The sequence below is a fragment of the Monodelphis domestica genome, chromosome 5 (genome assembly GCF_027887165.1).
Source record: "Monodelphis domestica isolate mMonDom1 chromosome 5, mMonDom1.pri, whole genome shotgun sequence".
In the NCBI taxonomy this organism is placed as follows: Eukaryota; Metazoa; Chordata; class Mammalia; order Didelphimorphia; family Didelphidae; genus Monodelphis; species Monodelphis domestica.
In genome coordinates, this window is record NC_077231.1 from 287,767,184 (window position 1) to 287,791,820 (window position 24,637).

The 24,637-nt window shown below is 35.6% G+C and overlaps 1 protein-coding gene across 1 annotated transcript in view; it reads right to left on the reverse strand.

Annotated features, from left to right (window-relative positions):
• LOC100030437 (collagen alpha-4(VI) chain-like) overlaps positions 1-24,637 on the reverse strand; it is a 202,575-nt gene that overhangs the window by 157,613 nt on the left and 20,325 nt on the right. Inside the window, exons 7-12 of the mRNA XM_056800678.1 lie at positions 23,953-24,510; positions 6,075-6,409; positions 4,610-4,688; positions 3,652-3,797; positions 3,406-3,498; positions 204-257 (exon numbers count right to left, since the gene is read on the reverse strand). Of these exons, the coding sequence (XP_056656656.1) occupies positions 204-257; positions 3,406-3,498; positions 3,652-3,797; positions 4,610-4,688; positions 6,075-6,409; positions 23,953-24,510 (1,265 nt within the window). The remainder of the gene's footprint in view (positions 1-203; positions 258-3,405; positions 3,499-3,651; positions 3,798-4,609; positions 4,689-6,074; positions 6,410-23,952; positions 24,511-24,637) is intronic.

Sequence of the window (24,637 nt, forward strand, 5' to 3'; positions counted from 1 at the left end):
TTACATCAGCCAACCTGATAATAGAAATTTGTGATAAGGAATGATTATAATTTATACTTTTTTAATTTGACAAAATGAAACTCTTTGAATAGGGTAGTTAGAGCACCATTGGAATGATCTTAGTTCAATGAGGTAACCAGACATTCACATACAAACTCCTATCAACACTGTTTTTCAGCATCAAATTAAGATTTATTACTTACAGATCTACCGTCATCACCAGGATAGCCAGGCATCCCATTAAAACCTATCTCTCCCTGAAAAAAAAATGGAATTTAATTTTAAAATAAAATTCATTTACTACTGTTTCTCAATTCTGTGGATAGTTCAAATTAATAAAGCTATTGTTGGTTCCCTGGAATGACTTAATAAAGACATTTTCCTACATAGAAATTTGAATTCTTTCCCTCCAAAGACACAAACTTAAATCTATTTATATCTTTCCTAAATGTATACAATAATTGTATCATTTTAAGACTTCTCCTCACTTTGGTAGGAGTGAAGATTTATGGGAAAAGCCTATCCTGAAAATGGATGTCAATTTTTAATCATTATAATAATGATAAAACATCATTAAGTTAATTCTCATCCTAGGAAATGCAAAGTTGATTTTTTTTTGTCTCAGATATTTAGTTTCATTTGATTTCTTTGCCCCTCCTTGCTATGGGACTTCACCCTATTCATACACAGCATTACTTCTGAAAGGAATGCCTTTGAATACCTAGGGGGGACACTTCAAAATGACCAGTAAGCCAACATTTATGTTACAAACATGAATTGGGGGTGGGGGGAAGACAAGAAAAAAATTGAACTAAAACAGTATGCAATCATGATGACCAATCTTGACCCTGAAGAAGTGATGAAAAAAATATATCTCCCTCCCTTTTTTGCAGAAATAAAAGACTAAGGACCTAGAGTATCTCATGTATTGTGAGGCAATGAATTCTTTGGATTATTTTTACTAAATAGCTCTTTTCCTTTTAAAAATTCTTTATTGTAAGGGTGATGGTTGAGGGGATAAGTTAGAGTTGAGTGGAAGAAGGTGTTTTTTTTTAAATGAAAGTGATTTTAAAACCAAAGATATCAATAAAACATTTTTTAAATTTTTAAATAAAGCTTAAAATAAGCAGTGAGCAATCTCCTATTCTGATCAACCATGACTTAACAACTGACCACTGAGTCCTACCAAACAGAGAGGTCAGAGATGGATAAGTTCATTGCACTTTCTGGACATTTCTCTCTGCCTTTGGTAAATTGTCTAGGGCCTGACAAGAAAACATCTTTAGTGATTCCCTGGCTTGATTCTTTAGTTCTATAAAAAATGCAGCTTATTTTTCAGATAAGAATTATATATGACCAACCTTGGTGACAGAAGACAATGAAATATGCTTCCTGTGGATATAAAGATACTACACTGTAGGTATAGAATGCCAAAAGCATCATCATATGCAGGCACTATGAGTAGGCTTTGCTTAACTATTTTTTTGTTGTTATAAAAGAGGATTCTTGCTGAGGGTTCAAGAAAGTGGGAAAGTAACTATGGGGGAAAAAGCAATAATTATCAATAAAACATTTTAATATTAAATTATGAAGAAGTCATTTGAATGTTAAGACCTATTGAAAATACCCAAAGATTAATCAGAGAAACTATTGTATTCTAAAAAATCCTTAAGAAAAGTCTTCTCCCAAATGATAAAAGTCAAGAGATGATACAGAATGAATGGGTTCATCTTAGATTTTGGTTCATATCCAAGATCATGAAGAAGCCATAATAATTAGGTTCCATTCACTGGAGACAGATGACCAGTTTTAAAGCCCAGGATGAAACCTATTTTTTCCTGGTATTGGAAAAAGGATTTCTTATCATTAAACCACAGAGATAACCAAGGGCTGACCAGTAACCTTCTAAATTATCAGTCTTATCAAGGAGATTACTCAGTCTGGTAATGTAAAAAGTAATCAGAGTTGGTATGCATGGATAAGATGCAGAGGGATGTGTAACTATTAGTTAAACATGTATGGGACAAGGGAAATGTTTTGTGGTCAAGAGAAAACTTTATGGCCATTTTAGATTCTGGGAATCAGAAGCTATGTCTTAATACTCCTTGAAATCTCCACAGCACAGTGCTTTGCATTCAATAACCACTGAATCAAAATGAAAGGGGTCCAAAAGAATGTTTGACCCAGTTGGCTACAGGAGGGGAGGGTGGGAGAAGGGGAGGGAAAGAACATGAATCATGCAATCACGGGAAATTTTTCTTAATTAATAAATTAAATAAAATTTTAAAAAAATAAGGCTTGAGTTTATGTGCCAAAATCTCTTATCATGTATATAAGTCAACCATCTGATAGAAAAAGCTGAAACAGATGCCTTAACAGGGAGACATGTGGCTACCAAGTTTATTGCAACCCTATAGCCTGCCCTGGACTCCAAGTGGGCCATTATCTCCATTCTTGCCTCCACCTTAGAAAAGACTACTCCTGGAGTAACCCTTGGCTTTGGGAGACCAGCTTTGCTTTTTCTTACTTAATTTCATGCTTCCACTGCAATTTCTAGCTAGATATGTTTGGGATAGGAAAACGAACTCATTCCTTTCCATTTACCCAGCTCACTTGTATGGATATCTTCACCAGTCAGAAGATAAACTCCTTGAGGGCAGGGATAATCTTACTTGCCTTAATTGGTAGCCTGAGCACTTGGCACAGAATAAGACTTCACAAATGTTCATTGAATTAAGTTATAATTGAAAATGGATGTACCTCATAAGCTTACACTCATCATATGTTTATACCTAGATATTTCACTGGGCTGGCCAATTTAATCTGCCTCCCCCACTAAATATAATGTTACCTAATCTGTGGTGTAGCAAAGATAGAGCACTATTCTACTTGGAAGAGAAAACACAAAATAGAATAGAGGATTATGGAAATTATCTAACTATTAAAGGAGAGGTAAAAAAAAAACTGACTTAGGGAAACAGACCTGGATTTCTGCTTAATCTGGACAGAAAATGTTTTACAAAATGGCAGCATTACATAGTCATCCAAGTGGTAGATTCTTTAGGATTACAGATATAGAACTGGAAGGAATCTCAGAAGTCATCTCCTTCAGATTTCTCATTTTGCAAATGTAGAAATTGAATCCCAAGAAAATAAATGCCCAGATCATGCAAGTGGGGTCTTGTCACCTCAAGTTCAGCAGTCTATATTCATTGCCTTTTGACTGGACCACACAGTCTCGGACTAGCAGAAGACAAGCTATAACTAGAGCACAATTTATACTATCTTTTCAATACCCCATTAGTTCAGAGTTAAGCCCTGGTCATGCTTTCTGTTTCAAAAATAGGACCAAAGTCAGAAAGAAATGTCACTCAGTAAGTAGAAGACATTGATAAAGTTTCTCACCTTCCTCCCAGGACTCCCTTTTACTCCTGAGTTACCAGATTCTCCCAAAAATTTGCAATTGACCTTACAGCATTCTCTTTCAACAACTGTGTCCTTGAAAATAGAATCCACAAAAAAAGAAATTTTCATCTCATCACTCGGTATCAAATTTTAAAAGAACAGAAAGTTTAATATTCAAATTTGTGGTATTTTTAATAAATTAATGGGTCTCAGTGTGGGAGGGTGTGAACATCCAAAACAACTTACAAGTTGCCTCAGCAAAAGGCTTGGAAGAGCATTCATTGTGATACTCAGATGTTGTTTATAACCAAATCCTCTGCCAAATTCAATGGCCTGGAGTTCTTCTAAATTCTGTCCACTTTGCAAGCCAACTAATATAAGTGCATGAAGACCTTCAAAGGAAAAACAACCAAAAAAAGTCTATTTATGTTGTAGGCTTTTGAATATTTTGCCCTTGTCCCAGACCTTTGAGAGATCTAAGAAATCCAAAATGGTGATGTCCCTGTCCTATACCCCATCTCATCTCTTTCAGAAGGTAAGTGCTATTATTACTCCCATTTGACAGAGGAAAAAATGGATACATGGAGAGGTTAAGTGATTTGTCCAAAGGTGGGACTAAAACTCAGGTTTTCTTGACTCTGAGTCCAAGTGGCCCACTTTGATGCCATGTAGAATCCAAAAGTAATCTGCTTTTGCTCTTGGCGTGATTCTTTTTAGCTCAGACTGATTTCTTATCAGCTTAACCTGTAGAGACTCATAGAGGTTTGACTATTTTTCACCCCACAAATGCTCATTTATCAACCTTTATTTACTTAGTCATGCACCAGCCTAAAACATAGTCACAAAGGACTAGTTGTATGGAAGTATGGCCCGAGGAAACAGGATGGGGCAGTCTGGAAACCAGAAATTAGGTAGTCTTCAACAAGAGGGATAATGATAAGCCCAACTTATACTGTATTATTTAGGATGAAGAGCATTTGAAAACAATCAGTACCACATGGGAGCCTCACAACAGCCTTGAAAGGTACAGGTCTTATTAGTTCCATTTTCCAGATGAGAAAACTGAGAACCAGAAAGTATTAGTGACTCTTGTATTATTACATAGTTTCTAAGAGCCAAAGGTTGCATTTGAACACTGGTCTTCCTGACTCCTAAAACAACACTATCATATTAACACTATACTGTCATAGTTGTCTTACCATACCTTGGCCACGAAGAAACTCTGATGCTTCTTTTAGTCTTTCCAAATCATCATCCAGTCCATCTGTAAACACTAAGAGAACCTGTTTAAAAACAAAAAAGTGCTAAGCAGCTACATCTGTCAAAAATGTAATACATGAATAATATCAAGTGTCTGCCAATCTTCTAGGTTAACTTAAAAATCGTTTTTATGATTTTGAGATAGAAATTCTCAAAAACAATGTCTCTTCATCCATGATACTCACCTTGACTCCTATTCCCACCATGTTTTGGGTCAGGCCCATTGCTTTGGAGTATTTTGTTCCCTCACTTGGGGAAGGTCTGAAAATTTTCTGATATACTGATTTAAGGGAATAATATTGTGCCTTCAGAAATGAGGAGATGGGTTCAGAATGATTTCTATGGGCTGGTGAAGAGCGGAATGAACAGAACCAGCGTACTAAAATCTCAATGCTGGACCAACAAACAATTCTGAAAGATTTAATAATTCTGGTCAAGAAAATGATCAACCATGATTCCAGAGGACTGAAGAACAGTACCCACCTCAATAAAGAGAAATGTATTTATGGATAAGGTTAATGTAGAATTTGTTTTGTTTAACTATGATTATGTCATACAAAGGTTCTCTATTTCTCTCTTTATTTTTCTGCTTTTATTGGGTGGGGGAAGGTGGGAGGGATAAAAAGATAAATGCTTTATCATGAAAAATTATTTTTAAAAGGATTCATTTTACTAGACCATTAATTTGCACTACTATGGGAGGTCCTAAATAAGAGTTGTCTGGAATGAACAGGTATAGATGGTTTTTAATCTACATCATTGAAGGGAATATCTATATTGATAAGACCATAGATCCATTAGAGTATTTTAAGTGGCTAAAAACAGCCCAGTGTATGGACTTGGTAAATATACCAGCAATAACGTGGTAGGTAAAAACCCTCTCTAAAGAACAATGGCCCTTCTGAAGTCACATATAGTATATTCAGAGGGAACTTGTGCATTGGGAGAATCCAGAAAAATGGGAGACTTCCTATCAATTCTTATTCAAGAACAAATGGGATCAAATCAAATTTCCAACAATGAAGAAAATTAGAAATAGACATTTTTTATTTTCACACTAAACTTGTATTTTCATTGCTTATGGGAATACCCAATGAGGACACTCCCATCATCAATGTAGATAGGTCAATGGATATGTTATGCTCTGTTATTTATTATCTCAGGCAATTGTTTTGGAAAATTAGGTAATTAAGTGACTTGTAAAAGGTCACAAAGTTAGTATGTGTCCAAGGCAGAGCTTAAACTCAAGCCTTTCTGACTTACAAGCCAGCCTTCTGGCCACTCCACTATGCTTCTTATAAAACAGACATTAAATATGAGAAATTTAACCTCTAAATAAGAAAAAGTATATCTAAAACCACCAGTATGTTCATGTGGTCTGAGCTGAGATTTAAAATGGCGGCCAGTACCTTCACTTTAGCAGAAGCCAAATTGATGGCCTTCTCCCCAAGGGACTGCACAAAAGCTACATTCATATAGTTGTTCACCAAGTCATGCTGATCAATGAACTTCTGGATGATGCCTTCATTGTACTTCTCAAAACCAGAGTCAAACCGAATCTGGCCATCAGGAGCAGGAATATGATAGCGTAGTCTGATATTGAGTGGTGTGCTGGTAATGCAACTGATGTTGGATAGCAGGGTCAGTCTTTGCATCAGGTTTGGCAGCAAGCGCTGAAATGTCTGCTGTACCAGCCTTATTGAATTGGAAGTGTCAAGTCCTACTGAGATATCGACGTTGCATTCTGTGCAAGGGTGAAGACAAGAAAAAAAAACAAATCAATGAAGCCAGGAATGACTTTGTAATTTTTGGAACTGCCCCCACACTTATGTCACAATAAACAAAACTTTGACTTGGGACTATGACTTCAGAGAAATCTGACAAACCTTATCAGAGTTCATTTGTGTTTCTTTGTATACCAAACATCTGAAACATAGTAGGTGCTTAATAAATGCTTGTTGACCAACTAATTTGTTGACCAACTGGTCAATGTATGCACTGTCTGTTCCACTGTAACTATTTTTTTGTTTACCCAACAAAATGATAATGCCACTCTAGACAGACCTGAAAAGTTGTGTAGCCAATTTTCCAAAGCACCTTCTACTGACTCTGTTGATATCTATTAAGACAGTAAGTAGAAAGAGCCTTCAGAGAAGGCTGGACACAATGGACATGAAGGCCAAGGTCAGGTGATAAAAGAGCTATCACCAGAAATAAGCCTGAGATCATCACAAGCTAAAGAGCACAGAGGGCTCAATTGATAGGACTAGGGTCCTCCCTGACTAAGGAATGGGGGACTGGGACACAATGTCTCTACTCAAAATTCCACTTCCAAAAACAATACATAAACTTTGCCTATGGCTTTATTGATGTAGAGAATTCCCAGCAGGGAAACTCATTCTACCACTAATGGTCCATCATTATTATGTATCTCATGGTCTTAGAGGGACCCTAACCTGGGGCACTCAGAGGTTAAGTGACTTGCCCAGGATCATAATATGGGTCAGAGGTAAGGCTTGGTCCCTGATTTTCCTGGCTCTAAGGCCCAGCTCTCCCTATACCACATGGCAGTGGACCAAGAGAAAACTCATAAAATCATAAAAACGACTATCAAAGACAAAGAAATGTGTGTGTATAGAAAGTTTCATTTTCCCTGATGCAGACAGGAAAGTTTGTGGACTGGTGTGTTTATATGAACCTCAGAGTATCTTTCAGCAATAGCTGAGCCATTTCCTTCTTACCTAGAACTGACCTTCATGACACATTGCCCTGTCACCAGCTGTATGTCTCCAACTGAATATGAGTTCAAGAACAGCTGAGATCCATCCATGCTTAATGACAGGTAGTCATTAATCTTTCTGGGATAGTTAACCATTCACTGATGCCTATGAAATGACAGCATAGGCTTTCCTCACTCTTTGATAGAATTTTCATAAAAACAAAACTTTTCTATTCAAAAGCTCACTGAAAGGGGCAACAAAGTGGCTCAGTAAATTGAGAGCCAAGCCTAGAGACAGGTGGTCCTGGGTTCAAATATGACCTCAGATACATCCTAGCTGTGTGACTCTGGGCAAATCACTTAACCCCAACTGCCTAGCCCTTATCACTCTTCTATCTTGAAACAGATACTGAATACACATTCTAAGGCAGAAAGTAAGGGTTTTAGGAGAAAAAAGAGCTCAATTAATAAAATAATTCCTTAAAAATTAGAATTGGACAATTGGACTTCATGAAACATCAAGAAATATTAAAACAAAATCCAAACAATGAAAAAATAAAAGAAAATGTGAAATATATCATTGGGAAACAAATGACCAAAAACAGATCCAATAATTTAAGAATTATTGGACTATCTGAAAGCCATAATGTTTGTTTAAAAAGCCTAGATATCTCATTTTTAAAAAATATTTTATTTTCCCAATTATATACAACACCAATTGTCAACATGTTTTCCAATTAGATCAAAATTGTCTCCCTCCTTACCTTTCTTTTCTTCTCCAACAGATGGTAAGCAATTTGATCTGTTATCTAAATATATGATCATACAAAATATATTTCTATATTTTTCATTGTTATAAGAGAATATTCATATGAAACTAAAACTCCAAAATAAAAACACAAATAAGTTAAAATTAAAAACAATATACTTTGATCTGCAGTCTGACTCCAATAATTCTTCCTCTGGAAGGAGATAGTATTCTTTGTCTTAAGTCCTTCAGAAATGTTCTGCATCTGCTATTACTGTGTGCAATGTTTTCCTGGTTTAGCATATTTCAGTCTACATCAGTTCATGTAGTTCTTTCTAGCTTTTTCTGAAATCATTCTCTTCATCATTTCTTATAATATAATAATATTTCATCACAATCATATAACACAATTTGCTCAGTCATTTCCCAATTGATGGGCTTTTTCTTAGTTTCCAATTCTTTGCCACCACAAAAAGAGTTGTTATAAACTTTTTTTGTACAAGTAGGTCCTTTCCCCTTTTTAACTCTTTGGGATATAGAACTAGTAGGGGTATTAATGGACCAAAGGATATGCACAGCTTTATAGCCATTTTGGCATAATTCCAAATTGTTCTCTACAATGATTTGATCAGTTCACAACTCCATCAACAATGCATTCATGTCCCAATACTGCCACATCTCCTCCAACACTTACCATTTTTCTTTACTGTTATACTGGTCAATCTGATAGGCATGAGGAGGTATTTCCAGGTTGTTTTAATTTGAATTTCTCTAATAAAGAGTGATTTAAAACATTTTTTCATATGATCATTGGTATCTTTGATTCTTTCATCTGAAAACTACTTTTCCCTATCCTTGAACCATTTGCTTAGTCATTGTATAAGAAATTATCAAAGAAAATTGCCCTGATATCCTTAAACACAAGAGTAAAACAGAAATTGAAAGAATCCATGAAAAACAGTATGCTTTGATCTGCATTCTGACTCCAACAGTTCTTCTGGAGGAAGATAGTATTCTTTGTTTTAAGGTACTTCAAGATTGTTTTAATTTGAATTTCTCTAATAAAGATTGATTTATAACATTTTTTCATATAATCATTGATAGATTTGATTCCTTCATCTGAAAACTATTTGTCCATATCCTTGAACCATTTGTTTAGTCATCATATTATAAGAAATTATCAAAGAAAACTGCCCAGATATCCTTGAACACAAGGGTAAAACCGAAATTGAAAGAATACATTAATCACCTCCTGAAAGAAATCCCCAAATTAAAACTCCCAAGAATACAATAGCCAAATTCCAGAGCTTCCAGGTCAAGAAGAAAATTTTGCAAGCAGCCAGAAATAAAAAATTCAAATATCATGGAGGGAACCACAGTAAGGCTTACACAGGACTAAGCAGTTTCCACTTTAAAGGATCAGTAGGCTTAGAATATAATATTCTAAAAGGCAAAGGAGTTAGATTTAAAACCAAAAAATCACTTACCCAGTGAAATGGAATATATCCTTTCAGGGGAGATAATGATTATTTAATGAAATGGAGGATTTCTGAGCATTCCTAATGAAAATACAAGATCTGAACAGAAATTCTAATGTTCAAATGCAAGAATTAAGGATGCATAAATAGGTAAACAAGAAAGAAAAAATTTAATGGATTTAAGGCATAAGATCAAACTGTTTATATCCCCATATAGGAAAATTATTCTTTTAACAATAATTTTATCATTATTAGGACAGTTAGAAGAAGTATATATAAACAGAAGGTATGGGAATAAGTTGATTTTGATGACATGATATCCAAAATAAATGAAGGTGTGAAGATGATTGCACTGAGAGAAGAGGGAAGGAAGAGATAAGATAGGGTAAATTATCTCATCTGATGAGAAACAAAAATACTGTTACAGTGGAAGTGAGAATAAAGGTAATGATAGGTAATGTTTAAATCTTACTTTCATTGACATTGGTTCAAAGAGGGCATAAGGTCCATGCTCCACTGGGTATAGAAATCTGTCTTACCTTATAAGCAATGTAGGAGGGGACTAAGAAAAGGAGGGATATCAATAGAAAGAAGAATAAATTGGGAGAGACAATGGTTAGAAGCAAAGCACTTGTGACAGGGACAGATTAAAAGGAGAAAGAGGAGAAAAAAAGGGGAAAACTGGATGGAGGGGAATACACAGTCATCATAGCTATGAATGAAAATGGGATGAACTCACCCATAAAAGAGGAGCAGATAGAAGAATGGATTACAAACCATCCTATAATAAGTTGTTTACAAGGAATATATTTGAAGCAGGAAGATACACACAAAGTAAAGATAAGGATGTAGTAGAATCTTTTATGCTTAAGCTAATGTAAAAAAAAAGCAAGGGTAGAAATCATGATCTTAGTCAAAGCTAAAACAAAAAAATCTAATTAAAAGAGATAAGAAAGGAAATTACATCTTGAAAAAATACCACAGACAATGAAATTATATCAGTATTAATATTGTGAATCTTAAAACTTCTCAGACTGTACCTTAGAAGATTTGGTTAAGTTTTTCCCCTTTTGTAACAATGGAGGTACTTCATCAGTAATGTATTGGGAACTTTTAAAATTACTCCACCTACTCAAAACAGTGCCTTGGGGAAGATAAAGTTGAAAACTCCTGATTGAACAATGAAAGTCCCCAACTGATACTTTATAGTAAAGCTAGAACCTTAAGCTAGGTCTATTTTTAGATCTAATACAAAAAGGTGCTAAGAACCTATAAAGTTTAAATTAGCACCTAAAAAGGTCAAGTAACTTACAAAAGGCAAGCTTAACAAAAGAGGTGTGAAGTACTCAGAGGATTTAATCTAACCAGAGAAGATGAGAACAAAAGAAGAACTAGGAATGGGCAGTCCTGGGAAAAAGCATCTACTGTGATTGGTAGACATGAAAATTTAGAGGAGGTAACATAAGAGAAAATTTCTTTAAAAAAGGAAGGGACTTATTGAGTTGGAGTTATTTTTTTGGATTGGAAGTTAGTTGGAGTTGGAGTTCAGAGGTTCGGAGCTTGCTTGAAGACGATCTTGTGGTGAGTGATAAAGACTGACTCGCTCTCCCTTAGGCTCAGGCCTAGGCCAAATGGCCTCTTTCTCTCTTTCTCTCTCTTTCCCTTAATTCCTTCATTTGCATTAATTAAAATCTCCATAAAACCCAGCTGACTTGGGTATTTTCATATTTGGAAATTTTTCTATGGCGACCACTTAATTTTAGATTTTAAATCAAGACACTAAAATGTATCTTTACAGTTTGGCTGAAACCTTTACAGTTTTGGCAATTCACAGTCTTGGCAAATCACATTTTCACAGTTACAATATACATGCATCAAATAGTATAGCCACCAGATTTTTTAAGGATAAATTAAATGGGCTATAGGAGGATAAAGATAGAAAAAGCATTCTTAGGGAGGACCTCAACTCTCCCCTCTCACAACTAAAAAAATCAAACAAAAAATAAATTAAAGAGCTGAATGGAATTTTAGGAAACTTGTATTTAATAGATTTCTGGGGGAAATTGAATGGGAATAGAAAAAAAAATAGACTTTCTTCTCAGCACCTACACAAAAACTGACCATGTATTAGGGCATTAAAAACTCACAACCAAATGCAGAAAAGCAGAAATAATAAAAGTACCCTTTACAGATCATAATGCAATAAAATTACAATCAATAAGGAGCCATGGGGGGGGGCAGCTGGATAGCTCAGTATATTAAGAGCCAGGCCTAGAGACAGGAAGTCCTAGGTTCAACTCTAGCCTCAGATACTTATAGCTGTGTGACCCTGGGCAAGTCACTTAATCCCCACTGCCCAGCCCTTACCACTCTTCTGCTTTGGAACTAATATATAGTATTGATCCCAAGATGGAAGGTAAGGATTTTTAAAAAAAATAAGGAGCCATGGGAAAACATAAAAATAAATTGGAAACTAAATAATCTAAGGAATGGGTGGGTCAAAGAACAAATAATAGAAACAATAAATAATTTCATTAAAGAAAATGGCTATAATGAAATAATATATCAAAACTTATGGGATATAGCCAAAACAATACTTACGAGGAAATTTTATATCTTGAAATGTTTATGTAAATAAAATAGAGAGAAAAAAACAGATAAATAAATTAGTCATGCAACTAAAAGAACTGAAAAAAATGTAAACTCCCAACTAAAGTCCAAATTGGAAATCCTAAAAATCAAAAGAGAAATTAATAAAATGGAAAGCAAGAAAACCATTGAATTCATAAATAACACTGAGTTGATTTTATGAAAAACAAATAATATAAATAGGTCATTGGTTAATTTAATTTTTTAAAGGAAAGAAAAAATCAAATTACTAGCATCAAAAGTGAAAAGGGTGAACTCAACACCAGTGAAGAAGAAGAAATTAAGGCAATGATTAGGAGCTATTTTGCCCAATTATATGCCAATAAGTCTGACAAACAAAGCAAAAGAGATTAATATTTACAAAAATATGAATTGCCCAGATTAACAGATGAGGAAATAACCCCATCTCAGAAAAGGAAATTGAATAAGTCATTAATAAACTCTATGAAAAATAAAATACAATTGCTTTTATAATACAAATATGGTGCTGATACCTAAGCAAAAAGAGCAAAAACAGAGAAAAAAATTATAGACCAATTTCCTTAATGAATGCAAAAATTTTAAATAAAATATGAGCAAGGAGACTACAGCAATATATCACAAAGATCATTCTCTATGACCAGATGGGATTCATACTAGTAATGGAAGGCTGGTTCTTTATTAGGAAAACTATCAGCATAAATGACCATGTCTGTAGCAAAACTAACAGAAGTCACATTAGATATAGGAAAAGCTTTTGACAACATGTAAAATTCATTCATATTAAAAGCACTAGAGAGAACAGGAATAAAGTAGAGCTTTCTTTAAAATGCTAAGTAGTATCCACTAAAACCATCAGCAAGTATTATCTGTAATGGGGATAAGCTAGGAGCCTTCATAATAAGGAAATAAATAATATGTGAAGCAAAAATGCCTATTATCACCACCATTGCTCAATATTGTACTAGAAATAATAATCATAGCAATAAGAGAAGGAAAGGAAATTGAAGGAATTAAAGTAGTCACTGAGGAAACTAAGGTATCCCTCTTTGCAGATGACATGATTGTATTCAGAGTATCCTAGACAATCAAATAAAAAACTAGTTGAAATAATTAACAACTTTAGCAAAGTTGCAGAATATTAAATAAATCCACACAAATCATTAGAATTTCTATTTGTTACCAAGAAAGGCTGGCAGCAAGAGGTAGAAAAAGAAATTTCATTTACAATTACTCTAAACAATATAAAATACCTGGGAGTCTACTTGCCAAGAAAAACACAGGAACTATAAAAACACAATTAAAAGTCATTTTTCATACAAATAAAATCAAATCTAAACAACTGGAAAAAATGTTAATTGTTCAAGGATAGGCTGAACCAATATAATAAAAATGACAATTCTATCTAAATTAATTTACTAATTTAATGCAATGCCAATAAAACAACCAAAAATTATTTTATAGAGATAGAAAAAATTATATCAAACTTCATCAGGAAAAACAAAAGGTCAAGAATACCAAGGAAGTTAATTAAAAAATTAGAAAGTGCCTTGTCATACCAGATCTCAAACTGTATCATAAAGCAGTAATTATCAAAACAATCTGGTACTGGCAAGAAATAAAATGATAGATAAATGTAATAAATTCACTATAAAATTGTTGTAAATGGCCATAACACTCTACTGTTTGATAAACTTAAAGATTCTAGCTTTGAAGACAAAAACTCACTATTTGACAAAAACTACTGAGAAAACTGGAAAACTATATGGCAGAAACTATGATCAAAATGTGTATATTATTTAGACATAAAGGGTAATACCATAAGCAAATTAGGAGAGCATGGAAAAGTTTACCTGACAGATCTATGGATAAAGGAAGATTTTTTGACCAAGTAAGAGTCTACCAATATTACTAGATATAAAATGAATAATCTTTATTATATTAAAATTTTTTAAATTATGTGCAAACAGAATCAATGCAAGTAAGATTAGAAGGGAAACAACAAATGGGGGGGGAGGGGTTACAGTAAGTTTCTCTGATAAAGACCTCATTTCTTTAATATATAAAGAACTGAGTTGGATTTATAAGAATACAAGTCATTCTTCAATTGAAAAACTGTCCAAGGGTATGAATAAGCAGTTTTCAAATGAAGAAATCAAATGAACTATAGTCATATAAAAATAGTTCTAAATCACTGTTAATTAGAGAAATGCAAATTAAAACTGAGGTACCACCTCACACCTATCGGATTGGCTAATATGACAGTAAAGAAAAGTGATCTTTTAAAAGGGAATATTGCAAAATTAGGACATGAATACTTTATTGGTAGAGTTGTGAACTGATCCAATCATTCTGGAGAACAATTTGGAACTATGCCCAAAGAGCTATAAAACTGTGTATACCCTTTGATCCAGTAATATCACTACTAGGTCTATATCTCAAAAAGATTAAAAAGGGGAAGGAGGAATGGAGAACCTATTGTAGAAAAAAGTTTATAGCAGCTCTTTTGTGGTGACAAACAATTGGAAATTAAGGAAATGTCCATCAATTGAGGAATGGCTGAACAAATTGTGGTATATGGTTGCAATGGAATATTATTGCACTGTTAGAAATGATGTGCAGGATGATATTTTTAAACCTGGAGAAACCTACATGAACTGATATAGAGTAAAAAAAGCAGAACAAGAAGAACATTGTACACAATAAAAGCGATATTGTATAATGACCAACTGTGAAAGACTTAACTACTCTTAGCATTATGATGCTCCAAGACAATTTTGAGGAACTTATGATGAAAAATGCTATTCATCTCCAGAAAAAGAATGGATGGAGTCTTAATGCAGATCAAAGCATACTATTTTTCACTTTATTTTGTTTGTGTGTTTTTTTTTTGTTGGTTTTGGTTTTATATGTTTTATATTTATTGGTTTTATTTTTTGTTTTTATATTGGTTTTATATTTATATCTCACAACATGACCAATATGGAAATATGTTTTGCATGATCATACATGTAGAACCTAAATCAAATTAGCTTAGCATCTCAAGGAGAGGAGAAGTAAGGGAAGGAGGCAAGTTGGATCTCAAAATTCTGGAAAACATGCTAAAAATTGTTGTTACATATAATTAGGGAGGAAATAAAATATCAAATTGTTCAACCACGTTTTTTTAAACAATTGGCAGTTCACTTAGGGCAAAGATTGTTTTTGCCGTTTTTTGTGGTTAGCATAGTTCCTCACACATAGTAGGCACTTATTAAACTCATTGATACAACTTGCTCTGTGGTCGTGTTTAAATATCAAACCTCATTTTTTCCAAAAATCCATTTTTAGTTTGCTTTATTTTATAACCATTTTTAGCCCAGTACAAATTTCATCCTGGTTTCATGTCTCTCATATATTAGTCTTAGAATCATAAAACCTTTAAATTCTCACTCTCTTCAGATAACCAGCTAACAAAACACCCAGGAATGGCCCAATCTTCATTGATTATGGCAGCTTCTTCAGTGGATATTCCCTATAACAATGAAATCACAAGTTCACACCCAAATTTTCTCTCTTTTTTTTTGGGAAGGTTTGTGAGTAGATGAGCTTTGCCCCAGACACCTGTTCTTCTAGGAAGGATGGGCAAATCCCTTCACTCCTTTGTCACCTAGACAACTCTCTAAGACTGCACTACAGAGAGGGTTCATCTACATTGGCAAAGGAAATTTACCTACAGGGAGCTCCCTGTATCACAAGTGTGGTAGCTAAAATATGGTGACTATGAAATCAGAGATGTGGTGATCAAAAGGGGGTGCATATAATTATTACTTTGCAATAATCATTTGTTTCTGACCCAAATAAAAAGTAAAATTCAAGAGTTAGGCTGCATCTGATATGAAGAGCCCCAAAATAGTCACTCCTGGCTACTTTGTTAGTTGCATGTTATTTGAATTGGGAATAGTTGAAACAAAAGCATTGGATAATATGTCTCATGAGACTTTGAATTGGAAGGGACCATAGAAATCATGTATTAAGCTTGAAGTTTTTGCCATGTATTTTAAGTGGGTTATATCATTTGAAGCGGCTAGATGGTTCAGTGGATAGAGGTTTTAAGTTTGGAGTCAAGAAATTTCTTCTTGAGTTCAAATCTAGCCTCAGACACTTAATAGCTGTATGACCCTAGGCAAGTCACTTAACCCTGTTTGCCTCAGTTTCCTCATCTGTAAAATGAGCTGGAGAAGGAAATGACAAACCACTCCAGTATCTTGTCAAGATACTGGATACCCCACAAGAGCAGTCATAAAGAGACAGATATGACTGAAATCACTAAATAACAACTCATATATATAATAAATCCATATATATGTACACATATATGTACACACACACACACACACACACACATATATATATATATATATATATATATATATATATATATAATCCTTACCAACAAGCCTGGTAAGAAGATATTTTTAAGATTATTGTTCTCATTTTACAGATGAAGAAACTGGGAGGTAATATTCCTGGACCAGGGCAACTTGTTAATGTCAGATACAGGATTCCAAACAGGATCTCACCTAACTCCAGGTCCTACAACTCTTATGATATACTACAAACAAATAATCTCTCTGCTATTTTCAGATCCCTAGTAGGGCTGTGTCTTTTGCATTTGAAAAGAAAGTATGTGTTTATGTCTCTCAAATATCCATTCAAAGTTCTGCCTTAGACAACTCTTTCATAGTGTTCTAACATCATAGAGTGCCAGCCCAGGAAAACTATGAGTGAATCTAAATCTTAGCTTCTCATAAAAAGCCCCTATCATCCATACCACCAACTTCTGGCAGAGCAGAACTTAACTTAAAATAAGATCCACAACAGCAAACCTTGGGAGAGGACTTAGACCTGTAGAAGCCATGAATCAATTGGTCCCAAGAAACTATATTCCTGAGAACATTTACTTCCTCAAGTTTCTTCTAAAATAATTTCACTGAGGCACTAATTATGTTTCATGCTAAGAGATATCCTGAGAAGATTTCCTACTGTGTTAATATCAAGATTTTTTTTTAATTTTACCTAGTTGGTATACCTTATAATGGCTAAACATACTTTGTATGTGTCTAGACTGATGTACAATAATCACATTAATTATAAAGATGTATGTGCTTTATAAAATTAGATTAGTCCTCTATTTTCTATGTTGATCAATGGAACCTCCTCCAGTATCTAAAACACAGAGAAAAATATATTGAGTTTAAAAGAAAGAAAAAACACAAAACAAGCTACAGTCTAACTATGATTCTTTGGGGTCATACTTCTTTTATTTTTTTTTTGGTGTCCATTAACAAAAGAATGATTATTATTTGATTTTTGCCTTAGGAACATAGCATATTAAAACCTTAATTAATTAACTGATTCTTATTTTTTATGTTTGAAAATAAACTCTTGACCTTGGTCACCTCTCCAGGTCTCTGTTTTCCTCATCTATAAAATGAGTAGATTGCACTAGATGACCTCCAAAGTCCCTGAATCTAAGAGCCTATGAGCTTAGAAATACTAAGAGCTTTTAATCAAAGGAAGACATGTCTGAACTGATGCTGAAGAAAGAGAACAGCAATGCATCTGTAGTTTCGTTAATGGAGCTCTGCTAAATCAGGATTCGGCAGGGTTGGCATTTTTTTCAATGATACCAACCTGTAATTTCATTGGTGGCAAGAATACTTAAATTAGAATCCTCCATCCAAACCTATTAGTAGCTCATTTGGAACTTGTAGCCTTTGAGGATAACACTGGGTAGCTGAGAGGCTAAGAAGAGTTTAAGTCATGGTCACATAGCTAATAGGTGACAGAAGAAAGACCTGAATCTAGCTGGGTCTTTAAGGCATCTTTCCACTGACAAGAGGACAGAAGAGAATATAGGAATAAAACTCCTATTTCTTGGACTCTGGTCTAATCTTAATTTGTTTCCTTGTCTGTCTTTATGTAGTAAGTCTCTATAAAGTTATATATATTCCATTAGATAAGTTATCTCAGACTTTTATCAGGACTCATCACAGAAATGTAAATTATGAACAGCCTATGTTAGCAATGCAATGATCCAGAATGATTCTGAGGAAGTTCAGAGAAAGAATGTTATCCACATCCAGAGAAAGAACTGTGGGAGCAGAAACACAGAAGAAAAAAAAAACAACTGCTTGATCACATGGGTCGATGGGGATATGGTTGGAGATGTAGACTCTAAAAGATCACCCTAGTGCAAATATGAATAATATGGAAATAGATCTTGATCAATGACACATGTAAAACCCAGCAGAATTGCATGTCAGCTATGGGAGAGGGTTGGGGGAGGAGAGGAGAAGAGAGGGGAAGAACATGATTCATGTAACCATGGAAAAAATATTCTAAGTTAATTAAATAAAAATTTTCAAATAAAAAACAATGAACCGCATATATCATTCTCACTCACCAGGATCACTAATATCGGCAGGTACACAAAGCTCCCTGACAACCTTCCTCTCAATACTGCCCAGCTGTCCGAAGTCGCCCACCACAAACACCCTCTTCACATTGCCAGCAATAAGCTGAAGCTCAAAGAGGTTGATGACACCAATACCAATGGAGAAAATCTGGATTTTTTCATTTCTTAGGTCATTTGCTGCTTCCACTACAGAATCATTGGACATCCCATCAGTAATGACTACCAGGCTCTGTAACACATGGAGGTTCTTCCGGCTCCCATTGGCTGGTTCGAAAAAGCTCTTCACAAACCTCAGCCCTTTGCCGGTGTATGTCTGAGTTCTCAACTGGGTAATTTTGTCAATGTGTTGGTTGATTTCAGCACCGGAGTAGAAAGTATTCAGGTAGAATTCCTTCTGAGGATTAGTGCTATACTGAGCTACCCCAATGCGGACTCTATCTTTGCCAATAGTAAAACTGTTCACTATCTGTTTCATAAAGGTCTTCATAGCAGTGAAGTTTCGGGGATGGATGCTGGAGGATCCGTCAATGAGAAACACAAGGTCTATTTCCCGATGGCCACAAACTGGAAAAGAAAAAAATCATTTTTAAAGTGAAATACAGGTTTGGAAAAGGCTTTGTCCAAGTCTTTTCCCCTGCTGTTTTTCCTGTCTTCACTCTTACTCCCAACCCCAGACGACTGAGCCATTAGAATTAACTAAAACATTGGTCCATGCCTTTCAACAAACCATATTAAAAATAAAAGGAATTGGGCTGTGGGCATGTAAAACTTTTAGTGCATTGTGGAAAATGCACCACTGACCTGATGAGGCTATGGATAGAGAGGAGACCAGTGACTCCAATGAAACACAGAACACAAAGGTAAGGGAACTCCCACTCTCTATCAGTGCGAGGTAGCACCTTTTCTATAATTTAGATCTTAAAGGGTTGCCCAGATACCCTGAGAGGTTAAGCCACTCACCCAGGGCCACATAGCCAGTACGTGTCAGAGGGAGGGTCTGAACTCAGGTCTTCCTGGATTTGAAACCAGCTCTCCTATCCAGGACACCATAGCTGCCTCAGAAAGAGATGGCTCATTGAACACCAGCATTAAGTGTGTTCAAGTCCAGTCATAGAATATGACTCGAAAATATGGAAAAGAATTCCCCCAAAAAGGTACTGGTCTTTTTTTTCAATTTTGATTACTTTAAATCAGTTAAATCAATCAGAACCTTCGCATAACTAAAATTCTCACTGCTTAAAATTTAGGTAGATTTATTAGCTGATATAGCTTGAAAGATACCCTGACTGCTCCTAAGAGCACCACATCTGGAGACAGAAGAACTTGGATTCAAATTCAGACTCTGCCCACAGAACAACCTTAGGCAAATTGCTTTGGTTTCCAGTTTTGCCATATGGCAAATGAAGTAGTTACATTGGTAAGATGCCCTCTTAGTTCCTGACTAGGTCAGAATTTATGATTCTATTGCTCCAAGATTCTCTTATCTAATTCAAATGTCTATACTATTCTATGCTGTCCCAGCATCATGTAGCTCCCAGCTGGGCAATAACAAGGGAGGTATTGCCAATATACTCTCCCAGCATTAAAGAAGGGGAAGTTCTATAAAAGACTGGAGCAAAACTACCTGTTTCTTTGATAGCCCCTGTTCCCTATGTTTATATCCTTCATTCTCACTCCATTCCATACATCTCACCCTAGAAGGCTTCCCTTCTGAATGAGCTACATTTTATCATCTGGAACCTGATTCTAGCAATTCCTTGATAACTTAGAGAGAAGACATGGCCTCAGAGTGTGGTCTGGGATTCTCTGGAGGAAGCTGAGATACTTTAGGGAGGTTTGCAAGGTCCCAATTATTTTCATACTAATCCTAAGACATTAATTCTAATGTGGTAAATATCAATAGATATAATATGCAAAGCAAAAACTCTTGGGGGGGGGGGGTATTGGCCCAAATTTTAATGGTGTAAAGAGGTCCAGAGACCAAAAAAGTTTGAGAACCTCTAGACTATTGAAATGAGTTCTAGATTTGAATTTAAAAGACATGGTTTTGAATCACAACTCTACCACTAACTATAAGTACAATCCTAGGCAAGTAATCTAGGCTTTCTCACTTATATAAAACAAGGGGTTAAACAAGATAATTTCTACAAACCCTTCTGGTTCCATATCCCATGTCCCTAGGATACAAGAGTTTGGTCCGTCCACCCAACCACAGGCTAAATTCCTGAAACAACCTATATATGACACCAGCCTCTCACTTTCTCTCTCAATGCTTTGTCCAAACTAATTGATTTCTCTCTTAGACCTCTTAGACCTCACTTTAATCTCTGACATGTAAATACTCTCTATTTACCCTTGGTCCATCTAGCTCTCCAAGCCATGATCCTACCCCTTCCTGTAACATCTAGGGTGCTAGATGGGGTTCAGTGAGTGCCCTAAAGCAAGACTGAGTGGTCTGAGTGAATCAAAAAGACTTCCAAAAGTATAATAATCTAGAGCAAAAATTATGATGCCATCCTTTCCAAGTTGGAAGTTGGCTAAGTATTCCTAAAAGCCCATCAAGAAATATAGTTGGGGGCAGCTGGGTAGCTCAGTGGATTGAGAGCCAGACCTAGAGACAGGAGGTCCTAGGTTCAAATCTGGCCTCAGACACTTCCCAGCTGTGTGACCCTGGGCAAGTCACTTGACCCCCATTGCCTAGCCCTTATCACTCTTCGGCCTTGGAGCCAATACACAGTATTGACTCCAAGACAGAAGGTGAGGAAGGAAGGAAGAAAGAAAGAAAGAAAGAAAGAAAGAAAGAAAGAAAGAAAGAAAGAAAGAAAGAAAGAAAGAAAGAAAGAAAGAAAGAAAGAAAGAAAGAAAGAAAGAAAGAAAGAAAGAAAGAAAGAAAGAAAGAAAGAAAGAAAGAAAGAAAGAAAGAAAGAAAGAAAGAAAGAAAGAAAGAAAGAAAGAAAGAAAGAAAGAAAGAAAGAAAGAAAGAAAGAAAGAAAGAAAGAAAGAAAGAAAGAAAGAAAGAAAGAAAGAAAGAAAGATTGTCATTTAATCAGACTGGACTGCCCAAATAGCCACAAAAGCAAGATTCAATTGAGAAGAGCTATTGAAGAAATTATGTATTTGAAAAAAGGCTCACTAATTTTTTAGGGATTGGCAAAACCTGGAAACAAAGTGAGTGCCCATCAACTGGAGATTGACTAAAGAAATTGTAGTCTATAAATGCAAAGAAATACTCTTATGTAATTAGAAATCGTAAAAATGAAGAATTCAGATAAACATGAGAAGATTCATATGAACTGATTCAGGACAAAGAAAGCAGAATCCTGTGTCAATGTATCCAATGACTTAAACAACAACAGCACTAAGGGACAGGAAGCTAAACTAAGAGTAATTGGAAATGGTCAGTCTTAATGAAATATACTTCCCCCACTTGGAGGAGAGTGAGCATGTGTGGTGGTAAAATAGTGCATATGCTTTTAACTGAAATGTTTTATCCATATATTTTGTTTAATTTTGGTTTTGTTGTTGTTTTGAATGTAAATTCAAGGAAGGACAATAATAACTAATTTGGCATTTTGTGGTATAAAATCACCAAAAAAAATCTTTTTTTTTGAGAGAAAGGAAGATTCACTTACTTGGTTTTGATTCATTACAAATAATATGAGTCACTTTTTCATGCAAATTATAAAGTTCATTATAACTCTGCACCATGAATGATCGGTCCCGATGCTTTGTGATAGCCTGAAGTTCTGGCCTCTTAACATTTTTTATTCCAATAGCAAAAACATCAATGCCAGCTTCTTGCAGAGTCTGTGCTGACTCTTGTAGGTATTTTTTTTCTTCAGATTCAGTTGGCTTGTTGGTAATGAGCACCAAGATCTGAGTGACAGCCAAGGATTGGCGACCTCCATGCATCTCAGAAAACCTTTCCTTGGCAAACTTTAAAGCTGTGGCTGTGTGGGCTTTTCCCACCTTTGGTTTCAAGTGGAAAACAGCATCCCTAATCTGTGCTTTGGTAATGTAGGTGTCCAATGAAAACAGTACTTCTGAATTGTCACTATAGGAGATAGCCCCAAATCTCACATTGTCCTTTCCAACCAGTGAGTCATTGATAATGGCTTCCATGAGTCTGTGAATGGCTAGGAGTTCTTGACTGGTGATGCCACCAGAAGCATGCACCAAGAATAGAATATCTGCTACTTCTGTCTTTTTGCAGGCTGTGAGAAAGAGAAAAGGAAAACTGCTAGTACATTCATTCATTCATATATTCCAGGTGCCTACTTTGGACCTATTCATGCCCTCAGCTCTTATAAATTTTCAGAGGGAAGGTGAAAGAGTTGGGGAATCTAGTTTAGGAGTTAATTCTACCCAGACCCTGCTGCCTATGCACTTAGGGACCTGATGAAATGAGTCTAATAAGAATATAGCAGAACATTTGAACATAGACATGTTGATTCCAATCCTAACTCACTCTCAGTTTTAAATTAGTACATTCACTGGAACATGGCAAGTGCTGAATAAATATTTGTTGCCTCATTGATTGATTGATTGATTGATTGACAATCTATACTAGATGAAGAGATATTTAAAATAATAGCCCCTGTCCTTAAAGAATTTACATTTCATTGGAGAGATAAAAAACAGTGTATAGAATAAGTAAAAAATAATTTGAGGGTCAATAAGGAGAGAGCACTATATCTGAGGAACCCATGCAGAAGATGGCACCTAAGCTGCTCCAAAGGAACCAGGAATTCCAAGAGAAGGAGATTACTGGCTCTCTTCAAATATTTGAAGGTGTCTACACCATGGAAATAAAATCAGACTTGTTCTACTCAAGACCAAAGAGCAATCCAGAAGCAAAGAGAAAAAACTATCTAATGGGTCCATCTGAAGGTGGAATGGGTGACATAAGGAGATAGTGGATTCATAGAGGGCTTTAAGTAGAGACTCAATGAATGTCTTCCAGGGATGGTGCCAATGAGGTTGTCCCTGTCTGTGTATGAGACAAATAGAAAACCTAAAAAGCCCCCAACCATGAGACTTTATGAGTCTATGATCTTACAAAGTGAGCTTTGCAGACCCACTAACATAGTACACAAGAGCTCAAGGGGAAGTCTCCCATTCCATTCACCCCTACCTGCCACCGAACTTCAGAAAACTTTCCAGTTCAATTAAACCCAACAAATCTTTATTGGCAATCATCTACTTGCTTCATATGTGAATTAAAAAAATAACACTGAGATTGGTTGTCACTTACCTTCCTCCATATTGCAGAACCTAAAAAATATCTGTTTCTCCAAGAAAAGGAGAGAATCGAAGTTTTCCTCATAATACACCTTGTCTTGGGCACCTGTGATTTCCAGCAGCTGGGAGTTGTTGGCCTTATGTACCCCAATGGCAAAAATCTTGATTCCTTTATCTCTTAGGGCCTTAGCAGGCATTTTCACAGCATCCCCAGTTTTCCCACTAATAATTATGATCAAATACTGGGGTACATTAAGTCTTCCTCCTCTTGACCTCTCAAAGTAAGGCAAACTGAAGGATAGGGCACTCCCCACTCGGGCACCTGCTCGAATCTGTACCATACCAGTGATGGCCCTAAGAATGTCCACCTTGGAGTAGTAGGTATTGAGACGAAACTCTTCCTGGGGGTTTGAACTGAATTGCAAGAGGCCAATCTGTACTTTCTCAGGGCCAAGATCTGACTTGTTTACCATCTGCATCATGAATTCCTTCATCTTGTCAAAGTCTCTGGTGTTGATTCTCTCAGAGCCATCAACCAAGAAGAGAATGTCAGCTTTCATACCCTTACATACTGGTCAAATGTAAAAGGAAAGAAAAACACTCAACGTCTGAATTAATTTAGGGGAGCCCACCCCTTCCCCCCCCGCCTCACCCCCTCCCTGGAAATGCAGCAGCTCAGGCAGAAAAGTAAATCCATT